Consider the following 13,446-nt stretch of genomic DNA (forward strand, 5'->3'; position numbering starts at 1 on the left):
GCATTTGACCCAAGTCCCTCTAAACTTTCCCTATCCAAATACTTGTCCAAATGACTTTTCAATACTGCCTCAACTGCTTCCTCTGGCAGCTCATTCCATACACAACTGAGTGAAAAACCTGGGAAAAACTCCACAAAAAAAAATTACTCACTGCTTACACTAAACATCACTTTCGAATTAGCAAAATGAATATAATCCATTTAGAACCCAGTTTTTAAACAACCTTCGCATAAAAAGAGTCAGAGTGAGCCGAAGGTAAATTGGAGGACTAGCAGCTGATATTTCGCTTGGGCAGCATACAACAGTGTGACTATTGATTTATCTAACTTCAAGTAACCCGTGCATCCTCTCCCTCCCCGTCCTTACCCCTCCCTGGTCGTTGTACTAGTTTCACTGACGTGCTTGAGTTCCTCTCTCTGTAGACTCGGTATCACCTATCCCACAGGCCGATTGTGTGCCTCACATTTCTTTGATTATCATTGCTTTTTGCATGTCTTCCATTCTCCCAAGTACCATCTATATCTCTTGTTCCACTTTCCACTGACCTTCAGTCTGCAGAAGGGTCTCGATTCGAAATGTCACCCTATTCCTTCTCTCCAGAGATGCTGCCCGACCCGCTGATTTCCCCAGCCTTTTGTGTCTGTCTTTAGCACAACAAAAGATTTTTTGAAATTACTGCATCATTTGTGACGTATGGAACACATGTTCTAAACTAATTGAACCAAAGACTAATTACATAATGAACATTTTAAAGCATATTGCCATTTAGAATTGAGCTAATCTAATTTTTGATTTGACTTCTTGAGGAAGGGTGCATCTGACCAAAAGGCAGGTCCTGCACTTCATCTACATATCCTGCTTAACATGACATATCAATCCATGGCTGATGGAATTGTCCCAGGGGCACCCATTACATAAAAAGGCCACTCAACCATTCAAAACAAAAGCCAAAGGAGTATGATTGATAGATTCAAGAATATCTATTAACCTTCTTACATGAATATATTTCTCTAGGGTTTTCTAATCTAACTCCACTCACTTCAGCTAAGTGCAATGAACACTATGTCATGACTGCACGTGTAACCCGAGGATAGATTTTGAGTGTATTCACAATTCAGCTTATCTATCCACAGTCTACATCTGCTCTCTTCGTCTTTCTCTCATACATTTCACAGCACAGACTGATCGGGTTCATGCCAGCAATGTGTCGAATAATCTATTCAGCCCCATTGCCTTGCACTTTCTCCGTAGCCTTACAAATAATGGCAGCATAGCGAGTAGAGCTTCTGCCTCACAGTGGAAGAGCCCAAGGTTCGATCCCGACCTCAGGTGCTGTCTGTGTGGAGTCGGCATGGTCTCCCAGAGACCGTGAGGGTTTCCTCCGAGTGCTCTGGTTTCTTCCCACATCCTAAAGACGTGCAGATTTGGAGTTTAATTGATTCTGTAAATTGCCCAGAATGTGTCGGGAGTGGATGCAAAATTTGGATAACGTAAGACTCGTGTGAGCAGGTGATCGATGGTCGGCATGGGCTTTGTGGACGGATGATAGACACAAAAAGCTGTAGTCACTCAGCGGGTCAGACAGCATCTCTGGAGAAAAGGAATAGGTGATGCTTTGGGTCAAGACCCATCTTCAATCGGACAGGCCTGTTTCCATGTTGTATCTTTCAATCAATCAACAATACATATTTTCTCTAATCGCTGATCGACAATTTCTGCCACCCTCATGATAAACATTCTGCACCCTGAAGCACCCTTGTATATTTTGCCCAACATTTTAAATCCTCTGATCCTTGAATCATCTATTGGATAATGAATTCATTTTCCCTTATCTAAACACAACATATTCATGCAAACCACCGTCAAACCTACTGCTCCGAGAACAATCCTAGCTTCTCCAGTCTAACATTCCTAAAGAAATTCCCCATCCTGGAACCATTCATGTCTGCATCTTCTATGGGAAACTTACTGAAGAATGAAAGGCCTGGATAGCGTGGATGTGGAGAGGTTGTTTACTCCAGTGGGATAGTCTAGGACCAGAGGTCATAGTCACTGAATAAAAGGACATTCCTGTAGGAAGTTGAGGAGGAATTTCTTAAGTCAGAGGGTGGTGAATCTGTGGAATTCTTTGCCACAGAAGGCTGTGGAGGCCAAATCAATGGATATTCATAAGGCAGAGATTGATAGATTCTCGATTAGTACAGGTCAGTGGTTATGGGGAAAAGGCAGGTGAATGGGATTGAGTGGGAGAGCTAGATCAGCCATGATTGAATGGATTAATTCTGCTCATATGAACCTTTAAGCTAAGACAGAACATCCATTTAATGCATTGATTAACACTGATAATCTCTGAAAGTATATTTTCATCACAGAAATAACTGCTTTTAATTTGACTTTACTTATAATCACCCTTTTAAAAACAAATTTTGCTGAATGTCCAAATTATTGCCTCGTAAAATTATAAATCCATGTTTAAATATATTGAAATGTTTGTAGCCAATCCTTCCGAGATTTCTTTATTCATCAATCAGTCTTCTCCAAATGAGAATTCAATAACTTGATGCTTGTAGTCAAAGATATCAATAACTGCTCCTTATTTTCCCAAGCAAACCAAGCTGGCTGTAAATCTAATGGGGCAACATAAAATGATGATTGACCAAGCATAGATAGGCCACATCATGGAAGATAAAAGAATAATTAAGTATCCAAATAGCAAACTGACATCGACTTGAGAGATACATTTTGGAAACGTGTCCTTCGGCCCATCGAATCCGCGCCAACCAGCAATCGCCCTGTACACTAGCATTATCCTACACTAGGGACAATTTACAATTTTACCGAAGCCAATTAATTGACATGCCTGTACATCTTTGGAATGTGGGAGGAAACCCGACTACCCGGAGAAAACTCACGGCGCCACAGAGTGAACGTACAAACTCCGTACAGACAGCACCTGTAGTCAGGATCAAACCTAGGTCTCTGGCACTGTAAGGCAACAACTCTACTGGTGCGCCACCGTGCCGCCCTGTACAGCTTCTTTATATGCCAATGCTGGCCTGTAGTTGTGTGTACATTTGACACTCCAACTTATGTCCAGGAAGTATCATTGGCATGGGTACCATACAAAAAGAAATTTAAATTATCTGCAGAGAAGAGAAAGCATTCATACCTTGTTTACCAAAATATACACAAAAGGTTCCAAGCTTCAAAGGATCACAATGTTTTTCAGCATGCCTGGAGTGTGCATCTTTCACCCCTGCGCAAGAGCCGTCCATCCAGTGCCACTCATTTGCCTTCTCCTTATTGATCTGCAAATGCGGACCTGTCAGGTTCCCAATTGATCTCCTCTATTACTGCCGGCGACAGTGGATTCAAGGGCCAACGTGTAAACCGTATCTTCATGTCGCTTTTGTTCCTTTGCCAATTACCTTCATTCTAAATCCCATGGTTTTTACACTATTCTGCCGCTGGCTATACTAGCTATCAAATCTGTCTCCTGCTTTTAAGATTTTAATTATTATTAGATCATGTAACCTACATGGTCCAAAAATAATCATCCTCCCAGCTTCTCCTGTCCATCTATCTATAAAACTAAAATCCCGGACATTAGTAAATCCGTCCTGCATCATCTCCAAGGCCGTTACATCTTTCCGAAATTGCAGCATCAAGGATAAGACACAAAACACTGATGTGACTGAAGTGGTATTTTACAAAGATTTTCATTTGCCATTTCTAACAAACTGCACATATTTAACCCCAGACATCTTCGTTCCTGCACCTCTTTTTAACCATGGATTATAGCAGTTTTTAATTTTAACATAAGAATTTGAGATCAATGATGGCAAACACTCCACAAAAATTAAACAGATACAAATATATATAGGAATACTTTGTGACATTGTGTAGTAGAATCCCGTTGCATGAATTCAGCATCATTATGACAATTTTCTAAACTGATGATAGATTCATTCACTGAAGTACATATAGTAAAACTGAGGGCAAGATGGATTTCTGGCAAAAATGTACTGAGATTTAAAGTATATTCCTCCGGCAGGTGAATTTCCCCAATGACAGCACAAAGCTGGAAAATAATCCCAGTAATTCCCACATACATGAGAAATGTTAGATGATAATTTGTACTTTATGTAACAGGAAAGAATAAATATTTGCCTGATGAAAATCCATGGGATTGGACGTCATTCTGCTGTTTCCCGTTGATCTATCTTGGTTGTTTGGAGAGTTTCAAGGAATATTAACGATAATCCATAGGTCCACAGTAAGTAAACACCGTTAAACGCTGATATGCTCTTTCAAAATGGTATCTAAACATTGTCATTGCCACAAATATTTTACTGGAAGATGAACCAATTGCATTGATTTCACAGAAAATAAAATACAGTTTTACCTTCTTTATTTCCTCCGTCATTGCTGGTCATATATATCAGATGAAACAAAACAAAGCTGCGTATTTTAACTTATGTCCCGTGGCTGCATGTTACGGAGGGCAAGTGCTCATTTAGCATCAAGCTTAATCAACCTTTCAGGTTTGAAGACCTCTTGCCTATTTATCTAATCAATGAGGGTGCAAGTGTTTAAAATTGCCTTTTAAGCAGGTTAATTTGAACAATTTGACAATATTAGAAAATCCCATTACCAAAATATGTTTACCAATTTCTAATCAAAAATGCAAAACATTTCCTCTGTTCTGAAATTAGTGTTGATTGTTTGTGAAGGAGTGCCCAATAAATGCACTTCCTTTTGTTGGGGAAGCATAGTAGTCATCTTCACATTTCGCATCAATAACATAGTGCATATTCTGGCTTCCATGAGTAAAACTTACATAATTCCTTGCACAACAATAGTTTGATCCAAAGTAACAAAAATTGCTGGTTCTCATGACAGTTTCATAACTAAAACAAGGAACTAGCAGCCATCAATACAAGAACTCTGCTACCCATTGAACTCTAAAACCTGTTGAGATCAGCGGTCACACAATTGCACTGTTTAATTTTTGGAGTACTTCTGATTGGCACAATGAGACTTGCAAAAGATTTGTCTTTTAGTTGCATACAAAACCATGCCAAGTCGTTCAAGAGATACCTATCCTCCAAATGATTCCAAAGCTAATCAATGTATGGTGAAGAGCAGTATTGCATCCGTTCTGTGAACAATTCATTGAATAGTACACAACTGGTTTCTACCTTCACCAAATCTCACAACTCTCCAACTAATATCACAATTACATAAACAGAAACAGCCAACCCAAACCTAAAACTACAATTTGAAATAAGTGACTGAATTTGATTCATAACTAATTATTTCGTCTTTTTTACTACACTTTTCGATAGTTACATCTCGTGTGCAATGTACATATGAACAAAACAGCTGTAGCAGACTATTTGCTGTTTTTAACGATCAGTTTTCTGTTGCAGACAAAAGCACCAATAGCTGATGTGGAAATTAGATTTGAAAAGTACATGCAATAATATATTCAAGAGTGGAACTGAAAGCTTCTCGCTTACCTGAGCCACGTTTCGACACAATCTTCAAGCTTTGAATGGTGGATGTATATAAGAAAACCATTAACTGAATGGGAACTTTCATTTTCCGGCTTGATATTCAGCCTAAAACAAAATATGATGGCCGTTAGTGGTATGAACAACACACACAGTTAACTGAATTCCCCGCATTTTCATCCTATAACATTGCAGTTGTTTGGCACAAAAGGTGATCACATTTTGGAATTAACAACTCTTTTAAATGCTCTGGATGATAAGTTGCAATACCGTACACAAGTTGTGAGTTTGGATGACTCTAAAGCAAGCACGTGCCACAATTTGCTTTCCTTATTCTTTACAGAAATGTAAATATTTCCCTCAAAGTATGTTTCCACCTCTCTTTTAGTTAAGTGTACACCAGATCGATAACCAAGCTGAAAAGATGAGCCCAACAATCTTTGCAAAGTGGAGGCATGAGGAACTACAGATGCTGGAAGCTTGAGCAGAATAGCAAATTCAGCAGGTCTTTTCAAATTTACAGCTACGGCATTGAAATGGTTAATGATCTTGCACAAAGATAGCAAGGCTCCGCTGCTAATCACAGCAACCAGTATTAAAATTGCCAACAGCTCCAAATAGGCGAAGTTCACAGGTCATGATGTGAAAATCAATATTGTTTCAAGCAATGGGCATCTGATCAGTGAACCATCAATGACCATCAATGATCAATAGTCTTGTTGTGCTGTATGCTAAAAATATTCCAGTACCTGGTACACATGACAATAAAGAAACCAGTGACCCGGCTAGACATAACATTACTCGTAGAAATTGAATCCTTTGCAAAAATTTACATTTTAAAATTAAGGTCTAAAAGGACATTCGCTTATTTTTTATAAGAATTCAGTAAGTTGCAAACCTTGCAGCGAACTGAAGTGTTACATTAATGTAGACACTAGAGACTACACACGCAGGAACATTTTGGGATAGGACCCCTTTTCATAGTGATGGATTTGAGAGACGAAAGCTGATAGAGAGAATAGAGGAGAGGGGGTAGAGCTCGAGCTGGCAAGAATTTGTGGATTCAAGTGAGGAGGGGTGATAGACAGATGAGCGATAGGTGGAGATAGTAGACAGGGGCAGCACAGTGGTATAGCTGGCATAGCTGCTGCTTCACAGCGCCAGAGACCCCGGTTTGATCCGGACCTCAGGTGCTGTCTGGGGGCGTTTGCATGTTCTCTCTGTTAATGAGTGGGTTTCCTCGGGGTACAGAGGTTTCTTTCAACATCCCAAAGACGTGCGGGTTTGTAGGCTAACTGGACTCTGTAAGTATTGCTCCTAATGTGTGGGAGGGGTTGCAAAAGTAGAATAACAGGGAACTAATGTGAACAGATGATTGATGGTCGACATGGATTCAGTGGATGAAAGGGTCTGTTTCAATGCTGTGTCTCTCAACTAAACTGCGCAAAAGCTGGATGTGAAGTGGAGACCAAACGGTGCTGATGTATAATGTGACAAGGAAGAAAGTTAGGGAGTGAAATGTACAACCAGAGGGGGGGGGGGGGGGGGGGGGGGGGGGGGGTGGGGTGTGAGTAAAAGAAAACAGTAGGGTGGGGAAGGAGAGGAAAGGAAATAAGTGGATTCAGAGCACAGAGCACTGAGTGATCAGTGATGAGTGAATGAAGGAGGGGGAAAGAACTGATAGACAGAGGCAGTGGAAAGATAGTGGAGATGGTGAGAGGGGATAATTGGATAGATGAACAGGGAATTACCTGAAATGGAAAATTCCACATGTTGTTGGGTTGTCGACTACCCAAGCGGAATATGACGTGTAACGTGTGAAAACTTGACAAAGGGGATAGAGAGTCAAGGAAAATGTAGAATAGATCATTGTTAGCTAGGAGAAGTTAACATCAAAGCAAACAGAGATAAAATGGAAATGAAGACAATCAGACTGGTTGGAGAAACGGAAAAGGGGAGGGATGGAGAGAGAGAGGGAAAACAAGGGTCACTTGAAGTTAGAGAAGTCAACATTCATACCGCTGAGGTATAAGCTACCCAAGCAACATATGATGTGCTGTTTCTCCAATTTGTGCTGGGCCTCATTCTGACAAAGGAGCAGGCCCATGACAGAAAGGTCAAGGTGGAAATGGGAAGGAGAGTTACAGTGATTAGCATCCGGGAGATCAAGTAGGTTTAGACGGACTGAGCGGAGTTATTCAGTGAAACGATTGCTGAGCCTGTGCTTGTTCTTCCACTTTACCTGTGGCCTCACTCTGGAAGTGGAGGAAGAACAGCAAGTTGGCGTGGTAACGGAATTGGGAAAGGAATTTAACCAGCTAGTTATCAGAAGTCCCAACACTGAGGGTTCGGCAAAATGATCACCTCTCCTGTCTTTTTGAATGTGACAATTACTACAATGGGATTTGCATCACTTTCATGGGTTTATTTGACATAATGTCAATATTACCACTAAATTTGAATACAGCAGCTAGAGGCAACAATGACCAATCACTAGCTCCGTATCAAATCACTTTCTAAATCTCATGTGAAAGGAGATAAAACATCCTCAGAAAACAAAATGACAATATGCCTGGCTACTTTAATTCCTGTAACATTCTTTGGGCCATTGATTATAGCAATGTTACAACACTACTCAAGAAATATTTCGCACAAGATGAGACTGTCTTAAAGGAGACATTCTGACTTCCCTGCAGCAATGATCTGAATAAACATGGATCTACATTAAAAGTACCGAATAGTATTTTTCCAGCTGTTTAAAAAGCACCAAATTGTATTTTCTCCAGCTGAGTTTATATGGGAAGATTCAAATTCTTTTTCAATGGTTTTGAAATCAAACTAGGTTCAACTGATGATATCAACATTTCATGAAATAACAGAAAATCCAAAAATTACAAGGATGACCACAGATCTGCTCTATAAAACATGAATAACTTCAGAAAATAATTAAAAGCGGTTGTATTTTGAAGAATTCATATTGTTCCACCGGCTTTAACTGGCAGTGCCGGTTTAGATTAAATCCATTTACAGAGCAAATTAAACTGGTGCATTCGGTTTCCTGGCATGCTGTTAATGAGAATTATCTGTTTTGATTGGGTTCTCAGCCAGCTTGATGCCAGAGACTCCCTTTGAATTGATGCCCACCAGCAGCAGGCTTTGAGAGACCGGAGGTTCTCAGCACAAGGATTGCTGTAAAGTTGCAGGGAACTCCTTTTGAGCTCAGCAGTGAGTGCCCTTCCTGGATCACTGACTGCGTTGGAAAATAACCTTTATTAAAAACCCTCAACAGTACAGAAGGGCTACAACTCATTGTCCAAGTAAGCTGTGCATTAACATTTCAAAACTATCTGATATTGGCAACATAATATAGTTGCAACAATACAAAACTGAGAGACATAGCCCCCAATGTGCTTATTTTGACAAAATATTCTCGATCGAATGATAAGCATGTGCCCTCCTTCAATTAATCTATTCAAACAGCTCTCAATCATATTTCATGCATAAAACAGCATGAAAGTTAGCCGTTTAAGAAATTCACACATCATAAATGTTATTAAAAATCTCATGCTGATTAAAGATGGGAAACCCTGCCGAGCAGAACAAACTCAGACTGACACACATGACTGGGAACTGACCTGTAAAACATATTAACTGGCACATGCATCCTCATTTGCACTGACAGGTATTATAAAAATAAACTTTTAAACAAGTTTGAAATATGAGCAACAAATCGTTCTGTTTTATTGTGCTGCCAACCCAATTAGCTTCATATCCTGTTGATGGCAACGAAGTCTTTGTTTATAATTTAACATTGGAGACAAGAGAGAAAGAGAACTCACGAGGCATTTTATCCTGATTAAAAGACCACTTTCTAATTGTTATTATCAAACAAATAGAGGAAGATATAGCCCAATCATTTTGAGGTGGATCTTGTTAGATAATATCAATGTCCTGTTCATTTCCCCTTAACTTTGGTTCAGAACCGACGATTGAGAGGAAATCTAAAGGGCCTGTCTCACAGTACGAGGCAATTCAAGAGTTCTCCCGAGTTTTCCCCTGATTCGAACTCGGAGAATGTCCGTACCAGGTCCGGAGGAGTTCGTGGATGTCTCGTAGCGGCTCGTAATGCTAACTGTAGGTACTCGGGAAATCCGGTAAACTCATGCCGTTTTTTTCAACACTGCAAAAAAATGTCCACGTGTAAAAAAATAATTGTGATGAAAAAAATTGTTACTTTTTACTCGTACGAGCCGTTACGAGACATCCATGAACTCCTACGGACATTCTCCGAGTTCGAATCAGGGGAAAACTCAGGAGAACTCTTGAATGACCTCGTACTGTGGGACAGGCCCCTTAGAGTTCCTCTCAATCTTCAGTTCTGAACCAAATTTAAGGGGAAATTAACAGTACTTTGATATTATCTAACAAGATCCACCTCAAAACCTGTTCTGCAGTTGTATAGGGCTCTGGTAAGACCACATCTGGAGCATTGTTTTGGTCTCCTAATTTGAGGAAGGACATCCTTGTGATTGAGGCAGTGTAGCGTAGGTTCATGAGATTGATCCCTGGGATGATGGGACTGTCATATGAGGAAAGATTGAAAAGACTAGGCTTGTATTCACTGAAGTTTAGAAGGATGAGGGGGATCGTATAGAAACATATAAATTATAAAAGGACTGGACAAGCTAGATGCAGGAAAAATGGTCCCAATGTTGGGCGAGTCCTGAACCAGGGGTCACAATGTTAGAATAAAGGGGAGGCCATTTAAGACTGAGGTGAGAAAAAACTTTTTCACCCAGAGAGTTATGAATTTATGGAATCCCCTGCCACAGAGAGCAGTGGAGGCCAAATCACTAGATGGATTTAAGAGAGAGTTAGATAGAGCTCTAGGGGCTAGTGGAATCAAGGGATATGGGGAGAAGGCAAGCACGGGTTATTGATTGGGGACGATCAGTCATGATCACAATGAATGGCGGTGCTGGCTCGAAGGGCCGAATGTCCTCCTCTTCCACCTATTTTCTATGTTTCTAACTGCATGAATCTATGACTATGAAAACAAAAAACTGAAAATAGTCATAGAATTGTTTCCTTTTACAACCAAAGCGACACTTCAAAGGTGTGGAGTAAAAGAACACCAGATAATTTGCATTTACCTTATTATTTTTGAAACAATATTTTTACAGAAACATATTACCAGTTTTCTGCTTGTGCTATTTTTAGTTTCAATGTATTTTTTTGTATCTGAGATTAATGTCAAAAAATTAATAATCATGAATAAAGGCGCGAAGGTCCACAGTGGTGCGACTTGTGTCACTGGCTAGATGTTCATGAAGCATACATAATGAAATGTCATAACTAATTTAACAACAAATATAAAGTCAAACCAGTTATCCACTTGCACTTTACACAATGGCTGTGCATTATGAAAAATTCCCATCATGAAAACTCTGCGCTGCTGGAATGTAAATACAATATCATGCCATTGCAAAATCATCTACGCTAAAACAAAACGTGTACAGAAATTTACAGGAAAATGCTGACACTTGATGCCAACATTTCCAAACACTACCCCAAACTCCTGGATTCCTTGTGGATTCCTTGTCTCACGCTTGGTGTCTGCAGCCTTATACAGACTGTGCTCTAACAAAAAGAGCACACTTGCTGCAATATCATAGGAATTCTGCACACAAAGCTGCCTTCAGGGCGAACACTATTTCTTCATTAGAGACTCATGGAGTGATACCGTGTTGAAACAGGCCTTTCGGCCCAACTTGCCCACACCGGCCAACATGTCCCAGCTACATTAGTCCCACCTTTGGTCCATATCCCTCCAAATCTATCCTTTCCATGTACCTGTTAAAAGTTTCTTAAATGTTGCGATAGTCCTTGCGTCAACTACCTCCTCTGGTTCATATTAAATCTTTTCCCATTCATATTAAACCTATGTCATCGATTCACCTACTGTGGGCAAGAGAATCTGTGAATCTACCCGATCTATTCCACTCATGATTTTATACAGCTCAATGATCATCCCTCATCCTCCTATGCTCCTAGGAGTAGTCCACTCCTACACAACCTCGCCCTATAGCTCAGACCCCCTCACCCTGGCAATATCCTTGTAAATCCTCTCTGTACCCTTTCCAGCTTGACACCATCTTTCCTATAACATGGTGCCCAGAACTGTATACAATACTCTAAATGTTGCCCCACCAACAGAGAGATTAGCCATGATTGAATGGCTGAGTAGACTTGATGGGCTGAAACGCCTAATTCTGCTCCTATAACTTTATGAACGACCTATTTCAATGAAGACTAAAAATTTCAAAGGACAAGTGACTGACAAGTTTTCAAAGAACAAGGAACAAAGGACTGACAAAAAAATAAAACTGGGAAGGTGGCTCAACCGTGGCAAACGAGAGGTCAAGGATAGTGTAAAAGCCAAGGAAGATGCATATAAATTGGCCAGAAGAAGCGGCAGATCAGAGGACTGGGAGAAATGTAGAACTGAGAAGGACCTAGGGGGGAAACACAGCATGAAAGAAAGTTTGCAGAAAATATAAAAAACAACTGCAAAAGTTTCTGGAGGTACGGAAAAAAGAAAATATTAGTGAAGACGAATGTAGGTCCCTTACAGTGAGAGACAGTTACATTTATAATGGGAAACAATGAAATGGCAGAACAGTTAAACAAGTATTTTGATTCTGGCTTCACTAAGGAAGACACAAACAATCTCCTGGAAACAGTAGGGGACCGAGGATCTAGTGGGAGAAGAACTGAAGGGAATTCACACGATTCAGAAAATTGTATTATGTAAACAGTTGGGACTGAAGGCAGATAAATCCCCAGGGACAGATGGTCTGCATCCCAGAGTACTGATGGAGGATGGCCCTAGAAATCGTGGATGCATTGGTAATCATTTTCCAATGTTCTCACAACTCTGGATCAGTTCCTGTGGACTGTAGGGTTGCCAATGTAACTCCACTTTTTAAGAAAGGAGGGAGAGAGAACACAAATTAGACCAGTTAGCCTTATATCGGTAGTGGGGAAGATGCTGGAGTCGATTATTAAAGATGTTATAGCAGCGCATTTGGAAAGCAGTGACAGGATCGGTCAAAGTCAGCAGGGATTTATGAAGGGGAAAGTCCAGATACATCACATCCACTGGCTCTCCCTTATCCAAGTAGAATGGATAAGGGAGAGCCAGTGGATGTGGTGTATCTGGACTTTCAAAAAGCCTTTGACAAGGTCCCACACAAGAGATTAGGGTGCAAAATTAGAGCAAATGGTATTGGGGGTAGGATATTGACATGGATAGAGAGCTGGTTGGCAGGCAGGAAGCAAAGAGTAGTAATTAACGGGTCCTTTTCCGAATGGCAGGCAGTGACTAGTGGGGTGCCACAAGGCTCGGTGCAGGGACCACAGTTGTTTACGATATATTAACAATTTAGATGAGGGAATTAAATGTAACATCTCTAAGTTTGTGGATGACACAAAGTTGGGTGACAGTGTGAGCTGCGAGGAGGATGCTATGAGGCTGCAGGGTGACTTGGATAGGTTGGGTGAATGGGCAGATGCATGGCAGGTGCAGTATAATGTGGATAAATGTGAGGTTATCCACAATGGTGGCAAGAACAGGAAGGCAGATTATTATGTGAATGGTATCAGATTAGGAGAAGGGAAGGTGCAACGTGTGTGGTTGTACATCAGTCACTGAATATAAGCATGCAGGTGCAGCAGAATGTGAAGAAAGTCAATGGCACGTTGACCTGCATTGCGTGAGGATTTGAGTTTAGGAGCAAGGAGGTTCTATTGCAGTTGTACTGGGCCCTAGTGAGACCACACCTGGAGTATTGTGTCCAATTTTGGTCTTCTAATTTGAGGAAGAACATTATTGCTATTGAGGGAGTGCAGCGTAGGTTCAGCAGGTTAA

The 13,446-nt window shown here is 40.6% G+C and overlaps 1 protein-coding gene across 1 annotated transcript in view; it reads right to left on the minus strand.

Annotated features, from left to right (window-relative positions):
- il1rapl1b (interleukin 1 receptor accessory protein-like 1b) overlaps positions 1-13,446 on the minus strand; it is a 1,086,945-nt gene that overhangs the window by 973,022 nt on the left and 100,477 nt on the right. The window contains exon 2 of the mRNA XM_055644538.1: positions 5,523-5,624. Coding sequence (XP_055500513.1) covers positions 5,523-5,604 — 82 coding nt within the window. The 5' untranslated portion in view covers positions 5,605-5,624. The remainder of the gene's footprint in view (positions 1-5,522; positions 5,625-13,446) is intronic.

Source organism: Leucoraja erinacea, chromosome 13 (genome assembly GCF_028641065.1).
Source record: "Leucoraja erinacea ecotype New England chromosome 13, Leri_hhj_1, whole genome shotgun sequence".
NCBI classification, from domain to species: domain Eukaryota; kingdom Metazoa; phylum Chordata; class Chondrichthyes; order Rajiformes; family Rajidae; genus Leucoraja; species Leucoraja erinaceus.